The sequence below is a fragment of the Oryx dammah genome, unplaced genomic scaffold (genome assembly GCF_014754425.2).
Source record: "Oryx dammah isolate SB20612 unplaced genomic scaffold, SCBI_Odam_1.1 HiC_scaffold_3, whole genome shotgun sequence".
Lineage (NCBI taxonomy): Eukaryota > Metazoa > Chordata > Mammalia > Artiodactyla > Bovidae > Oryx > Oryx dammah.
The window spans coordinates 109,767,348-109,788,058 of record NW_024070187.1 but is presented as its reverse complement, the minus strand read 5'-3'; the positions used below and the strand labels follow the sequence as shown (position 1 = coordinate 109,788,058).

Here is a 20,711-nt window from a genome sequence, read left to right as displayed (position 1 = left end):
CACCTTTTTCTGGAAAAAGTTAATTTAGAGCTTTTAGATAATAAGTCTCCTGGGCATAATAAGAGTGTTTCAATCCAAAACCCCCTCTGATGGCTTTCTAGCCTGCCTGACAGGTTTATCCAGACTCTTACAGCTACGCATGTGATTATTTACAGCCTCCCGACCACAAGAGGCACAGGAAGCTTAAACATCCTAGGAATGTAGGGCCTTCCGAGGAGTCAAAATCATTAGAATAGAACTGATTAAGGGTTTCATTGTTGAGCCAATACTTGCTGCCAAGCTTTCATAACTTTTATTTGTTGATATAGTTGGTATGTAGAAAAAACAGGTGGTAGCCCTGGCATTAGCAACATTAGATCTTTAAGTACGTTCTTTGTTATAAACCACTGCACCTTTGTTCTACAGGGATGTAACTTTATTTAGTACTTTGAGGGTGATGCAGAGTAAAGAAAAAACACTTCAAGTGAAAATGAGTTTTCTGATTGACAGACATTTATCTAGGAAAAGAGCCATAAAAATGTTAACAGGCCTCTTGGCCAGAAGATAATGTAAATCACCTGAGACCTTTTGTATACAGGAAGGTATGCAAAAAGAAAGCCTGGTCTCAATAAGGTCAGGACTCCTGCCCCTGCATAACTCTGCATATTCCATTATTTCTCCATGTACAACTTAGGGTATATAAGCTGCCTTTGAAAATAAAGTTGTGGGTCTTGAACTGATGCTTGGCTCCCCCATGTCGTTCTTTTCTTATTCTCCCTTTTCAGGCTAAATTCCCATCTGGAGCATAGAGGCTTGCCGTGTCTACTTATTGGCCAGGGCTTCTAAGACCCATGTGAGAGGGAGCCCAAGGTGGGGTACCCTCCGCTATTCAAGCAGGTGCCTGCGGCCAACGTAGATGGTGCAAGTCCCTTGTCTCGGGGCTTTATTGGCTTTCTATGTAAACCAAGGAATACAGCCTCTTTTCTCCTCTATTTTTTCACTACATTATTCTTCTCTAATCTCTCTTTAAATCTCTAATTAATCTCTCTTTAATCACTGACTCCGTCCCCACTTTGGATACCCTGGATCCAACTGGGGCTGGACCCTGGTAGTTTTCCCCTTCTCTCACCTTCAATCATTCCCAGATCAGGGTCTTTTCAAATGAGTCAGTTCTCCTCATCAGGTGGCCAAAGTATTGGAATTTCAGCTTTAGCATCAGTCCTTCCAATGAATATTGAGGACTGCTTTCCTTTAGGATGGACTGGATGGATCTTCTTGCAGTCCAAGGGACTCTCAAGAGTCTTCTCCAAAAATCACAATTCAAAAGCATCAATTCTTCAGCGTTCAGCTTTTTTTATAGTCCAACTCTCACATCCATACACGACTACTGGAAAAACCATAGCTTTTTCTAGAAGGACATTTGTTGGCAAAATAATGTCTCTGCTTTTTAATATGCTATCTGGGTTGGTCATAACTTTTCTTCCAAGGAGTAAGCGTCTTTTAATCTCATGGCTGCAGTTACCATCTGCAGTGATTTTGGAGCCCCCCCCACCACCACAAAAATAAAGTCTGTCACTGTTTCCACTCTTTCCTCATCTATTTACCTTGAAGTGATGGGACCAGGTGCCATGATCTTAGTTTTCTGAATGTTGCTTCAGCAATACGTGAATCGTGAACTCCCTGATGTTCAAGCTGGTTTTAGAAAAGGCAGAGGAACCAGACATCAAACTGCCAACATCTGCTGGATCATCGAAAAAGCAAGAGACTTCCAGAAAAACATCTATTTCTGCTTTATTGACTATTCCAAAGCCTTTGACTGTGTGGATCACAATAAACTGTGGAAAATTCTGAAAGAAATGGGAATACCAGACCACCTAACCTGCCTCTTGAGAAATCTGTATGCAGGTCAGGAAGCAACAGTTAGAACTGGACATGGAACAACAGACTGCTTCCAAATAGGAAAAGGAGTCTGTCAAGGCTGTATATTGTCACCCTGCTTATTTAACTTCTATGCAGAGTACATCATGAGAAACGCTGGAATCAAGATTGCCGGGAGAAATATCAATCACCTCAGATATGCAGATGACACCACCCTTATGGCAGAAAGTGAAGAGGAGCTAGAAAGCATCCTGATGAAAGTGAAAGAGGAGAGCGAAAAAGTTGGCTTAAAGCTCAACATTCAGAAAATGAAGATCATGGCATCCGGTCCCATCACTTCATGGGAAATAGACAGGGAAACAGTGGAAACAGTGTCAGACTTTATTTTGGGGGGCTCCCAAATCACTTCAGATGGTGACTGCAGCCATGAAATTAAAAAACACTTACTCCTTGGAAGAAAAGTTATGACCAACCTAGATAGTATATTCAAAAGCAGAGACATTACTTTGCCGACTAAGGTCCGTCTAGTCAAGGCTACGGTTTTTCCTGTGGTCATGTATGGATGTGAGAGTTGGACTGTGAAGAAGGCTGAGCGCCGAAGAATGGATGCTTTTGGACTGTGGTATTGGAGAAGATTCTTGAGAGTCCCTTGGACTGCAAGGAGATCCAACCAGTCCATTCTGAAGGAGATCAACCCTGGGATTTCTTTAGAAGGAATGATGCTAAAGCTGAAACTCCAGTACTTTGGCCACCTCATGTGAAGAGTTGACTCATTGGAAAAGACTCTGACGCTGGGAGGGATTGGGGGCAGGAGGAGAAGGGGACAACCGAGGATGAGATGGCTGGATGGCATCACGGACTTGATGGACATGAGTCTGAGTGAACTCCGGGAGATAGTGATGGACAGGGAGGCCTGGCGTGCTGCGATTCATGGGGTCGCAAAGAGTCGGACATGACTGAGCGACTGAACTGAACTGAACTGAGCTTTAAGCTGACTTTTTCCCTGGTGGCTCAGTGGTGAAGAATCCACCTGCCAATGCAGGAGACACGGGTCGATGCCTAATCCAAGAAGATCCCACATGCCAAGGAGCAACTAAGCCCATGGACCCCAACCACAGAAGCCCACGCACCCTGGAGCCCGTGACCGCAACAGCAAAAGACATGGCAGTGAGAGGCCCACACACGGCAACTAGAGCATAGCCCCCATGTGCCACATGAGAGAAAGAGCTCTCACAGCAACAAAGACCCAGCACAGCCAAAAGTAAATAAATAAATAAAATCATTTTTTTATAAAAAGAGTGCATCCTTTTTGTATTTGGAAACAGTGGACATCTGTGTTGAAGAAGCCACCACAATAAGTTTTATTTTTTTTCTTGGGAAGTAAAAAGCAATAAAATAATATTAAGAATAATATATATAAAGTAAAAGAATAAAACTACATAAAGCAAAACTACCCACATTATAAATAAAAAGATGAGGAGAAAAAGAAGTCAACGCGCAGTCAGACTTTCTCAGCAGAAATATCTTCCTGCAGGGAGGTGTTCTCTGTCTTTCTAGGAAGATAAAGGAACCTCTCATCTCTGGCAGTGCCACACACAGCCCGAGACAGAGAAGCCCAGCACGTGGCCCCTGGGGGCTGTTCTGCAAATCAAGGACTTCTGCCTGGCTCCCTTGGAGGCTCCTCCTGCCCGAGGAAGAGCCTTGGTCCTGAATGGCGCCCTTAGAGAAAGCAGACCACCATTTCAAAGCAGGCTACACCTTCCCTCAGGAAGGAGAGAATCAGGAAGCTTGGACAGTCCCAAATCCTGAAGACATTTCTTTCTCTAGAAAACATGAGCTGGCCTACAGAACGCTGTTTTCCATCGGCCCGAGGAGCACACACAGAGCCCCAGGCTTCTGCACCCTGCGCTTCCCCGGGGCCGCCCCACACGGCCCCAGAGCTCACCAGAAGAGCCTGGCTCTCCACACCAGTTGAGGCCATCTGCAAGGTAACCCAGCAGCGTGTCCTCCAGGGTCACCAGGCCCCGCTTTTTCGCGTATTCACGAGCCAGCTCCTTCGTTTTGCTCCAGAAGACTCTCTAGGAAAGAATAAAGACAATCTATTATTGAGATCAACTTACTAAGTTGAATAAAAACATCAAATCTGCATCTTTTTTTAATGAAAGAAAACATGGGAAACATCACGTAAATCACCTGTATAAGAGTCAGGACGGCAGGCATCATCAATTTCTGTGTGTGAGTGAGAGGGTGCGCATGTATGCGTGTGTGCGTGAGCCTGTGTGTGTGTGTGTGTGTGTTCTCTAGGTCACAATGTAAAGGGAAGTGATTTTTCTGGACTGCAGGAAAAAAGCCTGAAAGCCACTAATTGGTATCTTATAATAGGACTTCCCTGATGGTCCAGTGGTTAAGAAACTGCCTGCCAACGCTGGGGACACAGGTCTGATCCCCGATGTAGGAAGATCCCACATGTCAAGGGACAACTAAGCCTGTGCCCCCCCAGACTCCCTGCTCTGCAACGAGAAAAGTCACTGCACTAGAGAAAAGCCTGAGCTCAGCAACAAAGACCCGGAATTAAATAAATAAAAATTAAAAATAAAATGAATTAAAAAGTGCAGCCAAAGTTAAATAAACAAAAAAATTTTTTAATCTTAGAATTTGTAAAAGCTCCAAACACATCGGGGAAGGCATTAAGAAGTTCCAAATTTCTGAAGTTCTTGGCAAAACAATTTTTGCTACATGCCATTTTCTGGGAGAACTGCTCGTTGGTTCTTAAAGAGCTCTATAATTCCCACTTTCCCCCTCAAGTCTCCCCTTACAAACAGAGGAAAAGAACAAACACAGTGAGCTCTGTCAGGGACCCTTATAAAGGTCCCTTGTAAAGTCAGATTTCAGAACCATCTTCTGTTCCATGGATCTGTTTATTCTCAGTAGGAGGCAGTGGAGGGTGTACTTTGCAGCCAGGCCCTGGAGTCTCGCTGCCTTTATAAAACCCAGCATCACTGCCCACTAGCTCTCCGACCTCAGGCGACTAAGGAATCTCTAAGCCTCGCGATCCCCATCCGGAAAATGGTGTGTGTGTGCTTAGTTGCTTCAGTAGCATCTGCCTTTTTGTGACCCCGAGGGCTGTAGCCCACCAGGCTCCTCTGTCCATGGGATTCTCCAGGCAGGAATACTGGAGTGGGCAGCCAGCCTTAGGGGCTTCCTTGGGGGCTCAGATGGTAACAAGTGCACCTGTGATGCAGGAGACCCGGGTTTGATCCCTGGGTCAGGAAGGTCCCCTGGAGAAGGAAATGGCAGCCTACTCCTGTACTCTTGCCTGAAGAATCCCATGGACAGAGGAGCCTGGTGGGCTACAGTCCATGGGGTCACAAAGAGTTGGACATGACTGAGCATTGCCGTGCCTTCCTCCAGAGGGTCTTCCCAACCCAGGGATCAGACCTTGGTCTCCTAAGTCTCCTGCTCTGAGACCCTGGCTCTTATCTCTCCTGCACTGGTGGGTGGATTCTTGCCTCTTAGCCACCATCGATAATAACGGTAAGGAATCCCTGAGATGCTGAGGCGAAATGAGACAATACAAGGCAAGCGCTTGTCAGCGGTCCCATCACATATTCAGCCAGTGTCTCCTGGGTGGTAATGTACGAGCAGCTCCTCTGTGAAGGGCCTCGTGCTTGTTGTACCAACCAGAGCGCCATGGTAACCGCAACTCTAACAATGGGAGGAGACGCTGTAATTTGTGGCTTTAAGGCTTCGGGGCTACATGAAGATGATTTGGGGCACACTGAATTTTCACCTTAAATGCCAATTTTAGAAAAGACGCACTCCATGGGTGCGGGGGTTTCATGATGGAGGGGACACATTTGTACCTATGGCCGATTCATATTGATGTATGGCACAGACCATCACAATACTGTAAAGTAATTATCCTAAAATTAAGATAAACCAAGCTTTTAAAAAAGAAAAGATGCGCTTTGTTAGAGACCTTTCCCAGTATAATTAGTGTATTGAAATGCAGGCCCGTCTGGGTCTAAATCTTGAACTCTGTGCATTTCAGCTGGGCCCTTTCAAGAGCACCAAATTCAATCATCACTGGTCCCCCAACTCAGGAAGCCTCGGTCTTCTTTCTGGTGAAATGGAGATCCTGATGCCTAACCTGCCTATTTCACAGGTTCACAGTGAAAACTTAACAGGATAAGATTCAGAGAGCCCTTTGTAAGCAAAAAGGACACTCAGAAAATTCAAAAAGGCATTGTTGTTACCATCATCACTATCACCAGAGGTTAGGGAGAGTTTTGAATTTTATCAGGTGGATCACTTTGGTTTGGATTGGGTTGGGATTTATGCTAGGTTTGTTTTGCCTGATTTTTGGCCAACTTTCCTTTCCTCTTTGTACATCCCCAATCCTCTCTCTCATCTCCTGTCCCCCGGGGTGTCCTGAATCCCTGTGACATCCTGGTCTTCCAAAGGCCCACAAGCTCCCACCCCGCCCATCAAGCCTACATCCTAATATCCAGTTTTCCTCTTCCCTCACCCTGATTATGACCTCTTCCCTTTGGCTTTTATGCTCAGTTTTTAAATCCATAACTTGGCCCCAGTTACCTTGCCACAAGGCACAGTGGAATCTGCCAGGTCGATCAGTGGTTTGTAGTCTTCCTTCGTCGCTTTGCAGGGATCCTTGGAAATGAATGCACTCATGAATGCCTGCCTGATCTCTTGGCAGTTTCTGTTTCTGTGAGATAAGACAGGAAGCAAAGTAAAAGATGAATAATTCGATTTCAAATATATGTTTAGAGCACAAGGCCTCCCAGGTGGCGCTAGTGGTAACGAATTTGCCTGTGAAGGCAAGAGATGCAGGAGACGCAGGTTCCATCCCTGGGGAGGGAAGGGCCCCTGGAGGAGGGCATGGCACCCACTCCAGTATTCCTGCCTGGAGAGTCCTGTGCACGCAGAAGCCTGGTGGGCTGCAGTCCATGGGGCCACAAAGGGTTGGACACGATTGAGCACACACACACACGCCAAAGAAGTCTCACTGAGAAGGTCACTCTGTGCCAAGCGGTTCATCCACACCATTGCGTCTCATGTGCACAGCATCCTTATGGGATGAGCATCAGCCTCCCCGCCCTACAAGGTCCCTGCCCTCGTGAGGTTCCTCTCTGGTCAGAGAGACAGATCGGACACAAACAAGCAAAGAAGCTAACAACGTGAGTACAGGTGATGATAGGAGCGTAGGGAATCAGTGGGGAATTTTGGTGCAATGACCACCTTAGGAAGGCTGGTCAGGAGATAGCTCCCTAAGACTAGATGTTGGGAGGGGTGCGGTCCAGGCAGAGGGCCCTGCAACTGCAAAGGCCCTGAGGCAGAAAAGAACTTGCTGATTTTGAAGAAGTGAGTGAAGAACAAGGGGAGCAGAGGGGAGAAGTCAAGTCAGAAAAGTAACAGAGGAGATCACGTGGGCCTTTTAGACCAAGGAAATGGTTCCGAATCTTACCTAATTTCAAGAGGAAGATGGTGGATAGGTGGAAGCAGGGAGGTGGCCTCTGCTGAATTTTTTTTTTTTTGAAAAATCATTCTGAAAAAAATCTGTGATGGCCTCAAAGATGGAGAGAAGTCTTTGAAATAGAAACTCGAACCCCACGGCCCACTCCAAACAGCCCCTGGTGGAGAGCAGGCAGGCAGGCAAGGCAGCAGAAATGGAGGGGAGATGGGGGTTTCTGGAGGAGACTGAGCTGGACCTTCCCTTGTGAGTTTGTGTGGCAAGTGAACCCGAGCCCTTCGGGGAGGGGGGGTGCAGGGAGTGGGTTTCCATTGGCAGAGCTCAGCTATCATCATCAGGACAAACTCTGGCCTTTGGACTTGGCATCCCAAGTATAATATCAGATCAGACAGCTGGACCCAGGGAAGTGAGGACGAGCCTCCAGTTTTTTATTCCCTCTGAGCCTGCTTTGTCCCTGCGGGGCACTAGCCAAGCTGTCATTCTAAGGTTCTTCTGCCTTCTGGACTCAGGCTGGCCAAGTTGAGTGGCTCATTCCTCCTAATGAGCCCAGGAATCGGGGAATATCAGTGAGGCCCAGCCGCTATGGCCTTCCCTGGTGGCTCAGTGGGAAAGAAACCACCTGCCGATGCAGGAGACGTAACAGATCCGGGTCTGATCCCTGGGTTGGGAAGATACCCTGGCAAAGCAAATGGCAACCCGCTCCAATATTCTTGCCTCATGGGAAATCTCATGGACAGAGGAGCCTGACGGGCAACAGTCCCTGAGGCTGCAAGAGTGGAACACAACTGAAGAGACTTAGCACATGAAGGATTAACCCCAAACCCTTTGCCTCCTGGCAGCATCCAGGGAAAACCAGCCTCCTTGAAAGTTGGCTGAAATCTCATAAAACAAGTCCAAATCCTTTAAGTTCCTTCTAACATTCTTAGATGGAGAAGGAAATGGCAACCCACTCCAGTACTCTTGCCTGGAAAATTCCATGGACAGAGGAGCCTGGTAGGCTACAGTCCATGGGGTCTCAAAGAGTCGGACAGGACTGAGCAACTTCACTTTTTCTTTCTATAGTTCCTTTTGGAGAGGGAAATGGCAACCCACTCCAGTGTTCTTGCCTTAGTCATCGGACAGGACTAAGCTACTAGCACACAGCATCCTTTGATGGAGCCCTCTCCTGCCCCTGTGTATCCTCTCCTGCCCCGGTGTGTCCCTAGGGCAAGCGTCCAGTTGTTCTGCAAAGAGCAATAAACCCACTTTGTTCAACCACAGGTGCTCTTGTGTAGGGGTAGGTGGGCAGGCATTGACGGTAACCAGCAATCTGAACTGTCCTTTTTTTGTTGTTCAGTCACTAATTTGTGTCCAACTCTTTGCAACCCCGTGAACTGTATAGCCCACCAGGCTCCTCTGTCCATGGGATTCTCCAGGCAAGAATACTGGAGGGGGTAGCCATTCCCTTCATCAGATCTTCCCAACCCAGGGATTGAACCCACATCTCCTGCACTGCAGGCAGATTCTTTACCATCTGAGCCACCAGGGAAGACTGTGAAAAATCAGCCTGCTTCATCAGTGTTCATGCCTGACAAGCTCCAGGAGCAGCTTCTGAAAAAAGTGATTTGTCATAAGCAACTTTCTGGGTTGAGCTGGGCTCCCAGGCTGATAGCAGCTTGCTGTTTGCTTCCTTAATTGCTGACCTAGAGTCTCGATGCATGCAGGCTGGGCACCAAGGTCAGGATTCAAGGTCACTGGGATGTCCTCCTCCTTCCTATCACTCAGCTCCTTCCCACAGACCCCCACCAGCTTCCCTCCCGCCATGAGTATTCCCTCCTGTTCACCGCTTGCCCCTTCTTCCTACCTCTGGCCCACTCATGCAGGTGTCTGCAGTGCCCAGAGGCAGGGGAGTGGTAGAAGGAGCGAGCAGAGGGTGTGAACACCGCAGCGCGCACCACTGCTCATCGTGGACGCATCCGATTTAACCCTTACACCAGCTCTCCTTGTGTGTGGGGGGGGGGGGGAGGGGGGGGGGATTACCCTCTTCCCTCCTTTGCAGCTACCTAGCCTCAGAGCTTAGCAACCTGCCCAAAGCCAAACAACAGTCAGCAGGCAGGACAGGTGCCTTACCGCCAAACTTCTCTCTTTCTGCTAAACAATGCTGCCCCCTTCAGGAAATTTAAAATCACGTCCCTACTGATCCCCAGTCAATCCTAAAGGAACTCAACCTCGAATATTCATTGGAAGGACTGAAGCTGAAGTTCCAATACTTTCGCCACCTGATAAGGAGAGACGATTCATTGGAAAAGACCCTGATGCTGGGAAAGACTGAGAGCAGGAGGAGAAGGGGACGACTGAGGATGAGATGGTTGAACGGCATCACTGACTCAACGGACATGAGCTTGAGCAAGCTCCGGGAGTTGGTGATGGACAGGGAAGCCTGGCACGCTGCAGTCCATGGGGTCGCAAAGAGTCGGACACGACTGAGTGACTGAACAACAATAAGAACTTATCCCCAGAACAAAGCTGAGTCCTAACAGAAATTAGGATCCGGTGGCCCAGATGGTGAAGAACCGGCCTGCAATGCAGGAGTCAGTGGATTCTCAAATTGGAGGCTCCTGGAAGCCTGCGTTGAAGGCGAAGACCGCCAGCTACTGGGAGGAGAAAGACTGACGGCATTCACTGAGGTGGTGAGGGTTTTCTCAGCAGAGTCTCAAAATCAGAAGGCTCTTCAGGCTTAGGAAAGCTCAGAAATCGCTCATTCATTCACCTGGCAAATATTTATTAAGCATCTCCTATGTTCCAGGCACATTTATGAACAAATAAGATACACCAGTGAACAAAATAGACAAGACCCTCTGTCCTGGGTGAATTCCATCCTATCAGGGCAAGACTGAGAGTAGACAATAAAGATAATGAGTATCCTAGGAGAAGGCGATGGCACCCCACTCCAGTACTCTTGCCTGGAAAATCCCACGGATGGAGGAGCCTGGTAGGCTGCAGTCCACGGGGTCGCAAGGAGTCTGACGCGACTGAGTGACTTCACTTTCACTTTTTCCTTTCATGCACTGAAGAAAGAAATGGCAACCCACTCCAGTATTCTTGCCTGGAGAATCCCAGGGACGGGGGAGCCTGGTGGGCTTCCGTCTATGGGGTTGCACAGAGTCGGACATGACTGAAGCGACTTAGCAGCAGCAGCAATTTATAAATTCTATGGGGGGAAAAGGGAAAATAGAACAGGAGAAGAGAGTCAGAAGTCATGGGGACGAAGTGTCTGTGTTGGGTGTTAAACAGGAAGGACAGTACATAACATTTGAGCAAAGGCACAAAGGAAGCAAGGAAGTTAGTCGCACAGACACCCACCACACTCTGGGCAGAAGGGACAGTGCTCACAACAGCCCTGGTGCCTGGTTGTTCCCAAAACAGCAGAGAAGCCAGTGTGGCTGGAGCAGCAAGCAAGGTGGACAGTGGACGGAAGTGAGGTCAGAAAGGCGATCCCACTGGGCCGAGCTCAGCGACCTTCTACTCATGAACTGAGGAGGCATACTGCATGCTGAGCAGGGGAGGAGGCGTGTGACATTACTTAGCCTTCACCACATTTCTCTGACTGCTTTGTTAAATATAGTCTGAAAATCAGAAGAGGCAGAGAGAAGTTAGCAACTTTCTGGGTTGAGCTGCTCTCCCAGACCAGTAATCCAGACAAGTGCTGATGGTGATTTGCACCAGGATGGCAGCAGACGTGATAAATTCTTGATTCATTACAGATTTCCTAACAGATAGGATAAGTAGTGTTAGAGAAATAGTTCAGTTCAGTTTAGTCGCTCAATCGTGTCTGACTCTTTGCAATCCCATGAATCGCAGCACGCCAGGCCTCCCTGTCCATCACCAACTCCCGGAGTTCACTCAAACTCACGTCCATCGAGTCAGTGATGCCATCCAGCCATCTCATCCTCGGTCGACCCCTTCTCCTCCTGCCCCCAATCCCTCCCAGCATCAGAGTCTTTTCCAATGAGTCAACTCTTTGCATGAGGTAGCCAAAGTACTGGAGTTTCAGCTTTAGCATCAGTCCTCCCAATGAACATCCAAGACTGATCTCCTTTAGAATGGACTGCTTGCATCTCTTTGCAGTTCAAGGGACTCTCAAGAGTCTTCTCCAACACCACAGTTCAAAAGCGTCAGTTCTTTGGTGCTCAGCTTTCTTCACAGTCCAACTCTCACATCCATACATGACCACAGAAAAAACCATAGCCTTGACTAGACAGACCTTTGTTGGCAAAGTAATGTCTCTGCTTTTCAATATGCTATCTAGGTTAGTCATAACTTTCCTTCCAAGGAGTAAGCATCTTTTAATTTCATGGCTGCAGTCACCATCTGCAGTGATTTAAGGAGTCAATAATTCCAGGGTTTGGGGCCTGCGACACTGGAAGGTTGGAGTTGCCATGAACTAGGATGGAGAAGTCTTTGGGTTGAGGTGGTATTGATCAGGATATGTAATATATTGTATCAGTTCAGTTCAGTCCAGTCGTTCAGTCATGTCTGACTGTGACCCCATGGACTGCTGCACACCAGGCTTCCCTGTCCATCACCAACCCTGGAGTTTGCTCAAACTCATATCCATCGAGTTGGTGATGCCATCCAACCATCTCATCCCCTGTCGTCCTCTATTGTGCTATAAACTATATATTAAATGCTATATATTATGCACTATATGAAAACTATATACTACATATTATATCAAAGTAGAATATATACATGTATATTAAACTATAGGAATGCAAAAATTGGAAATATTAACAAATTTAACAAAATATATGCAACTTATACTCTGAAAACAAAACATTGCTATGAGAAATTTTCAAATGCCTAAGGGCTTCCCTGGTGGCTAAGAAATCTTCCTGCAATGCAGAAGACCTGGGTTCCCTGGGTAGGGACGATTCCCTGGAGAAGGGAATGTCTACCCTCTCCAGTATTCTTGCCTGGAGAATCCCATGGACAGAGGAGTCTGGCAGGCTACAGTCCTTGAGGTTGCAAAGAGTCAGACACAACTGAGTGATTAACATTTCAAGGAAATAGACACACCATATTTATGGGTTGGAAGGCTCAATATTAAGATGGTAACAAATTCAGCATGCTTTGTTAAAAATATTGACAAGTTGAGTCTAAACTTTATTATACAACCTAACCAAACCAATCAAAGAGAAAAAGCTAGAGGACTTACATTATTTGATTTCAAGATTTACTAAAGAGCTTCAGTGATCTAGACAATGTAGGAACCATGAAAGAATTGATATAAATCAAAGAAGTAGAAGAGAGAGCAGAAAGAAACCCATACATACTTGATGCTATAGATTGAATGTTTGTGTCCCCCCAAAATTCATAAGTTAAACCTGTTTTCCAAAGCGATAGTATTTGGCAGTGGGGCATTTGGGGTAATTAACTTATGAGAGCAGAGCTGTCATAAATGGAATTAACATCCTCATAAAAGAGACCCAGAGAACTCCCTCCTTAATCCCTGTGAGGATACAGCAAGAAGGGGCCTTCTTTGAACTAGGAAGTGGGTTCTCAGCACACACTGAATCTGCTGACATCTTGGTCTTAGATGTTCAGCCTCCAGGACTGTGAGAAATAAATTTCTGTTGCCCATAAGCCACCCAGTCTATGCTATTCTGTTATAACCTCTGAAATTGACTAAGACATGGTCAACTGACTTTCAGGAAGGGAGTCAAAGAAGGCAGTTCAGTTCAGTTCAGTTCAGTCGCTCAGTCGTGTCCGACTCTTTGCGACCCCATGAACCACAGCATGCCAGGCCTCCCTGTCCATTACCAGCTCCCGGAGCTCACTCAGACTCACGTCCATCGAGTCCGTGATGCCATCCAGCCATCTCATCCTCGGTCGACCCCTTCTCCTCCTGCCCCCAATCCCTCCCAGCATCAGAGTCTTTTCCAATGAGTCAACTCTTCGCATGAGGTGGCCACAGTACAGGAGTTTCAGCTTTAGCATTATTCCTTCCAAAGAAGGCAAGGGAAAGGTTTTTCCATAAATGATACTACAGTTGTGTCGACTCTTTGCAACCCTATGGATTGTAGCCTGCCAGGCTCCTCTGTCCATGGAGATTCTCCAGGCAAGAATACTGGAGGGGGTAGCCATGCCCTCCTCCAGGGGATCTTCCTGACGCAGGGATCGAACCGGAGTCTCCTGCTTGGCAGGTAGATTCTTTACCACTAGTGCCACCTGGGAAGCCCAAATGATACCATGCAAATAAGTTTGCATATGCAGAAAAAAGAAATTGACTCTCATTTCACACCATACACAAAATTAACTAGAAATTGATCAAAGACCTAAAGCACAAGTTGTATAAAAGAAAATGAACAAATTGGATCTTATAAAGGTTTTTTTTAAAAAAAATTTTGGTCCTTAAAACACTCCATTAAAGAAGATGAAAAGGTCTGTGGACATGAGTTTGAGTAAACTCTGGGAGTTGGTGATGGACAGGGAGGCCTGGTGTGCTGCAGTCCATGGAGTTCCAAGCAGTCAGACACGACTGATCGACTGAACTGAACTGATAATGGACTTGTATTCAGTATAAATAAAGCACCTACAACTCAATAGTAAGAACAAAAACCTAATTTGTTAAAGGTTGGCAAAAGACTTGAATACAGACTTCAATAAGTCCACGAGATGATGTTCAATATCATTAGTCATGAGGGAAATGCAAATTAAAACCACCATTCAAATACCACTGCAAGCCCATTAGAATGGCTAACACATAAAAGCCCGACAATAACAGTGCTAGCAAGAATATTCATACCCTGACTGAACACATAAAGCTATTCCATTACCTTGTGAAACATTGTAGCAGCTTCTTAAGCAGCTGAACCACAATGGCTCAGCTATTTTATTTCTGAGAATTTACCCAAGAAAAATGAAACCACATGTCTACACAGTAACTTGTATACTAATAGTCATAGAAACTTTACTCATAATATCCAAAAAGCGAATACAAGTCAAATACAAGTCAGCAGATGAATGGATAAACACACTGTGGTATATACACACAAGGGACTACAATTCAGCCATAATGGGGAAGGAACTATTAGTACAACACGGATGAATTAAAAAACATCATGCCATAGCCGTGGAAGACACCACACAAAAATATGGAGTAGGTAATTCTGTTTGCATAAACTTAAAAAAAAATGTAAAGTAACAGAAAGTAGAGGTACCCTACTCAATATCAAGCCATTAGTAATTTAAACAACGTGGAGTGGTTTAGAGATAAAAATGTCATGAAACATATTAGAGCCCAGAAACAAACTAATAAACCTGATATGCAACCAAAGTGGCATTATAAAGCCCTTCATAAATAATAGATTATTTAACAGATGGAACTCACAGAACTGACTATCCAACTATAGGGAAAAAAATGAGTTAGGCTCCTACACTATATCACACACAAAAATATATTCCAAAAGTATAAAACACTAATGAAAATCAAATGTTTTAAAATTTTTTTTATTATATGTGACATTTTGTGGCCTCTGGTAGAAAATAAGTTCTTAAATAAGATACAAGGGACTTCCCTGGTGGTCCAGTGGTTAAAATTTCCAAGCTTCCAATGCAGAGGGCATGGGTTCAATCCCTGGTCAGGGAACTAAGATCCCACATGCCCTGCAGTGTGGCCCCCCCAAAAAATAAACATTTTTTTAAAGATGCAAAAAGGCACAACCATAAAAGATAATATGAGTATATTAAAAACTTCACAAGGGACCTGATAAATAAAGTCAGGTCAGACCTCAGATAGGGAGAAGTTATTTGCAAGCCACATAACTGATAAAAATTTAGAATCTTTATACAATCAGTATGAAGAAAAAAATTCAATCTAAAAAACAGGCAAAAGATAAAAATAGGCATTTCACAGAAAAAACTAGAATGACATAAACACATTAGAAAGTGATCAGTTGTGTTAGTAATCAGGGGAACAAAAATTAGAGCCACAAAAGATGGGCAAAACATTTTGACAGTTTCCAAGTGCTGGTAAGGATGCATGGTAACGAGTAAATTCACACTGTTTTTGTGAAGGGAAATTGATACCACAAATTTGGAGGCCAGTTTGGCCATATATGATATAGCAGACAACTTTGCTTTCCAACCCGAATAGATACCCTCACTCTTCTTCCCTACTGGCAAAGCACGTCTCCTATCATAGAGATTCCAAATATCAAATACTCACTTTGCAAGCCTCCTCTGCAGTTTGGGGAGCCATGTACACCAATTCTGGCTAATGAAGTTCAAGGAGGAAGCACAGAGGCAATTGAAGGAGGGCTCTGGGAAGGATGCTATTCCTTGATAAGGAGACTTGCAGGGAAGGCAGTCTTGCCATCCCCCTGCTCTCTGTTCCTGGGTATCATGATATAAGGACATAATGCCTGGAACTGCAGCAGCCGTCTTGTGACAAGAAGCACAAGGATGAAAGCCACCGTAGGGAGATGGAGGAATGGAAGCTCCCAAGTAATGGGTGAGCTGCTGAACCTACACAAGGACCACCCACTTCTGTATATATTGTTATGTGTGTCTATTAAAAACCTCTTGTTTTAGACCTCTTTCTTATAGTTGAGTATTCTTTTTCTTGTCACCAAAAGCATCTTCACTGATACACCCATGGTTATGAGCTAAATTGTGTGCCCTAAAAGATGTTTAAGTTTTAACTGCCAGTCCCTCAGAAGGTGACCTTATTTGGAAATAGGATCTTTGCAGATGACCAAGTTAAGATGAGAATAAGGGTGATCCTTTACCCAATATGACCAGGGTCCTCAGAAAGGGCGGAAAATTTGGACCTAGAGACAGACACACACAGAAGGAAGAAAATGTGGAGACACAGGGAGAATGCCATCTGCTAGGCAAGGAATGCCTGTGGCATCTAGAAACTGGAGAGGAGCCCGGAACAGAGGCTTCCTCGTGGTCCTCGGAAAGAGCCGAGCCTTCTGACACCTTGGCTTCAGACCTCTGGCCTCTAGAACTGTGGAACAAGAAATTCCCATTGTTTAAGCCACCCAGTTTGTGGCGGTTTGTTACGGTGGCTCTAGCAAACTAATGCACCCAGGATAGGTGAAAACAGCGAATCCTGTCTCTAGTTAAACATCTGAGAAAAAACACAGGCACAAGAAGATGTGTGTGGTTCGGCATGGTTTAGGTCAGCTAAAACAGAATAAGGGAGAATTTGCTGTGTAAAACAGAGCGCTCAACCCAGGGCTCTGTGACAACCTGGAGCGGTGGGATGGGAAGGGAGGCGTGAGGCAGGCTCGGTAGGAAGGGCGTGTGTGTCCCTGTGGCTGACTCAGGTTGATCTGTGGCAGAGACCAACACAAAGCTCTGTAGAGCAACTCTCCTCCAATAACTGTATTTTGTTCTACACTTCTCAATATTGTACAAGGACAATCTGTGATAGTTAAAAGAGAAAGAAAAATTTTTAAATAAATATATTAAATGTATACCTTTAGAAAAAGGAAATCTATTCATAAGTGTATGATATAGTCATTCCCTAGGCTACCATGCAGCAGTTAAAATGAATGAGCTAGTGCTCATATAGCAACATGAATAAATCACTAAAATAATGTAATTGAAATCACCAAAACATATTAGTAAGTGGAAAAAAGCAAAGTTCATTCTACAGGGCAAAAACGCAAAACAAATACAAACTAGAATTCAAAGGCAGTAGCATCTTCCCTTATCAGATTGACAAAAATCAGAAAGTTTGAAAACATCCTGTGTAGTTAACAGACGGGGAAATAAAGTTTCATTGCCTCATGAAGAGGGTTGCTTCATCAAGAGAAGGGTATCCATGTTTTCAAAATGTAGAGTGGTACATATTTTGACTTCTAGGATTCTGTCTTACAAACCCAAGGATTTTATTGCAGCATACTTTGCAATCTATTGCAAAAGTTTAAAAAGTTTAAAGTGAAGTCGCTCAGTTGTGTCTGACTCTTTGCGACCCCATGGACTGTAGCTCGCCAGGCTCCTCCATCCATGGGATTTTTCAGGCAAGAATACTGGAGTGGGTTGCCATTTCCTTCTCCAGGAGATCTTCCCGACCCAGGGACTGAAATTGGGTCTCCCACATTGGAGGCAGATGCTTTACCGTCTGAGCCACCAGGGAAGTTTTAAAACAACCTAAATGTCCATCAATACAAGTCTAGAATTTGGTAAATCTATAAAGTGGAACGCTATTATAGAATGAGACAGAACTACATTGATAATCAAGATACACTATTAAGTGAAAAAAAAAGTGAGATACAGATGAAAGACTGTCTGCAGAAAAAAGAATATATGCATATGTGCTCATATATTCAGAAAATATTTCTAGAAAGATACAGGTGAATCAAGTATTGCTTGCATCTGAGAAAGAAGAAAATTGAAGGAAGATGTACTTTGATTTTTATCTCTAACATGTTTCTTTGAAAACTAGGGGGAAAAGATATGAAGGAAATATGACAAACATTTTATTGTCAGTTAATTCTGCATGATGAGTAAATGGATATTTGTTCCATAGATATTTCAGTGTGTTTAACGTTGTCATGATTTAACATGTTTAAAACAAAAGACTTGAGAGGATATATGAACTGAGGAATATTGAACAAGGAAAAGGATGAAGAAAACTAGACCTGTCAAATACAAAACGTACAAACAACATTCAGCACAAACGGATATGTTCATAATCTTGGTTTCTGAACCTTTAAAATTATTTTTTATTTTAAAGATCAACAATTTCTGAATGGAACAGCACCCAATTTAGCAGACAGAAAGGAGTTCCAAAGAGCTGTACAAAAAGAAATATGAGTGGGAACAAAGAAGTTATACTAGACAAGAAAAAAAAAATGCAAGGCTTTTAAAATTTTTACCAATAAGTATTTAAACATGAAATCAGATCCCCCAAATATAAACAGTGACCTTTGATCTCAGTCTAACACATTCCTCTGGAGTTTTAAATCTCTCCCAGTTTCCATACAAAACTGTATGTTTTCCATCTTTCTTTACTCTTAAAGAATCGCCAAGGAGATTTTGTTACTGCTCTGCTACTGCTGCTGCTGCTGCTGCTGCTGCTGCTAAGTCGCTTCAGTCGTGTCTGACTCTGTGTGACCCCATAGACGGCAGCCCACCAGGCTCCCCCATCCCTGGGATTCTCCAGGCAAGAACACTGGAGTGGGTTGCCATTTCCTTCTCCAATGCATGAAAGTGAAAAGTGAAAGTGGAGTCGCTCAGTCCTGTCCAACTCTTTGCGACCCCATGGACTGCAGCCTACCAGGCTCCTCCGTCCATGGGATTTTCCAGGCAAGAGTACTGGAGTGGGGTGCCATTGCCTTCTCCGATTACTGCTCTAGACAAGTTAATTCATAAACAGAAGTTTACTCTGAGAAACCAAGATATTGAAGAAAGAAATTTTATTATGCATTTTACAATATTTAAACTGTGGGTGCCAAAGACAGAAACCACTTTATAATGTTTGCTTGATAGTCACAATAAGAGAAAAGAAACATCTTAACCATGGCAAGGCGAATATGGATCATGGCTAAGTGAAAGCATGTGCGGAATTGTTAACATCACTTCAAATCAAGCTTTACTAACTGCTTCAAAACATCCAGAGACTAAAGAGGTAGATAGCTTTCTGCTATATAGATGCATTCAGGTAGGAAGTGGAGAATGTAGATTAGCAATTTTTTCAATGTCATATTATGGGGGAAATTTGAGTTATATCTATAAAACTACTTAGCTGAAGCCACCCAATTAAGCAAGTATACAGCTTACTTTTGTGAATCACCTTAATTTTTGTGGTATGCCCCACTAGTATTTAGAATTCCACTTTGGGGCTTCCCTGGTGGCTCAGACGGTAAAGCCTACAATGCAGGAGACCTGGGTTCGATCCCTGGGTCAGGAAGATCCCCTGGAGAAGAAAATGGCAACCCACTCCAGTACTCTTGCTTGGGAAAATTCCATGGATGAAGGAGCCTGGGGGGCTATAGTCCATGGGGTCATAGAGTCGAACACGACTGAGCAACTTCACTTCACTTCACTTGGGGGTTAAGTGATTTTGTAGTCTCTACATTAAGAAAAAATTTTTTCCAAGTGTTCTAAAAAGGGCATGTTTTATTTTTAAAATTAGAAGAAAAGTCACTGCGAGGAAAAGGAATGTCGTTCTCACGCAGCACTTATTCAAGCTGCTGACCTCAGGTTTCACTTTCTTTTTTGTCTTTAAAAACAACCTTCTCATCATCCCTCCCAGTTTCAGAGCAGGTATTTACTGGTGATATTAAAAAAAAAAAACAAAACCATGATCTCCTACTGAGAGAGGCAATTCCTAGGCAGGTTGATAAGAAGTCCAGGGTTCCCAAGGAGGAGATAGGGGTCTGGAATTCTCAAGGAGGAGGAAAGGACAAACTTTTTTCCCTTTACATTCCTTAGTCTTAGTCACATAAAACACTTTTTCTTTAAGCCTGGAACTGATGATTACACAACAAATTTTAAACTCTGTCCTAAGGATTATATAACAACAAGGTATCCTGCTTGAGGACAGTTTCTCCTTCCTGAAAACATTCTGGCTAATCCTGTTATCTTAAAATGTAAATTATGGGAGTGGGTCTAGTAAAATGTTTTACTACCTTGAGACATTCTTTTGACTTATTGTAATAATTAATTAAAAAATATATGACTCCCTTGCAAACACCAGCAAGGGGGGCATTCTCCATGCCCTTCTGATGTCTATGTCAGAAGCTTTCTCTGAGCCTTTTCTTAACCTGAAAAAACTTTGCTACACAAAAGCTCTTGAGTGATCAAGCCTGGTGCCTGGTCCCTGGTCCCGAAGCTAACTTCGGAGATCACGAATCCAACATTGTTCACCATAAGCTATCACTACTCTCCACGCAGATCAACTATGAAAACTTGTGAATGTAATCACTCGTTTCCTTCCACACACACATGAAAGCAATTCTTGATCTCATCTATCATTCAGTTTCACGTTTCAGCCTCACCATCTGGCATCTGTTCTTTACACCATGAGTGTGTGTGACAGTCGCTCAGTCGTGTCTTGACTCTTTGTGACCCCATGGACGGTAGCCCACCAAGCTCCTCTGTCCATGGGGTTTTCCAGGCAAGAGTACTGGAGTGGGTTGCCATTTCCTTCTCCAGGGGATCTTCCCAACAACAGGGACCGAACCCAGGTCTCCCACATTGCAGGCAGATCTTTACAGCACACTTCATTTAAAGAAAAGTTTGTCTTGGTAGTTTTCTGAACTGAGGCAAGGAAAAGATCTTTAACGGCAAAAAAAAAAAAAAAAAAAGAAAAAGCAATGCCTGACCATTTCTAAAATCATTCATTGCAAACAGGAAAAAAGAA

General features: G+C 44.4%; 1 protein-coding gene across 1 annotated transcript in view; it reads right to left on the bottom strand.

The window, feature by feature from the left end:
• Nucleotides 1–20,711, bottom strand: part of CD38 (CD38 molecule) — a 56,391-nt gene that overhangs the window by 16,529 nt on the left and 19,151 nt on the right. Inside the window, exons 3-4 of the mRNA XM_040237338.1 lie at nt 6,454–6,583; nt 3,803–3,935 (exon numbers count right to left, since the gene is read on the bottom strand). Of these exons, the coding sequence (XP_040093272.1) occupies nt 3,803–3,935; nt 6,454–6,583 (263 nt within the window). The remainder of the gene's footprint in view (nt 1–3,802; nt 3,936–6,453; nt 6,584–20,711) is intronic.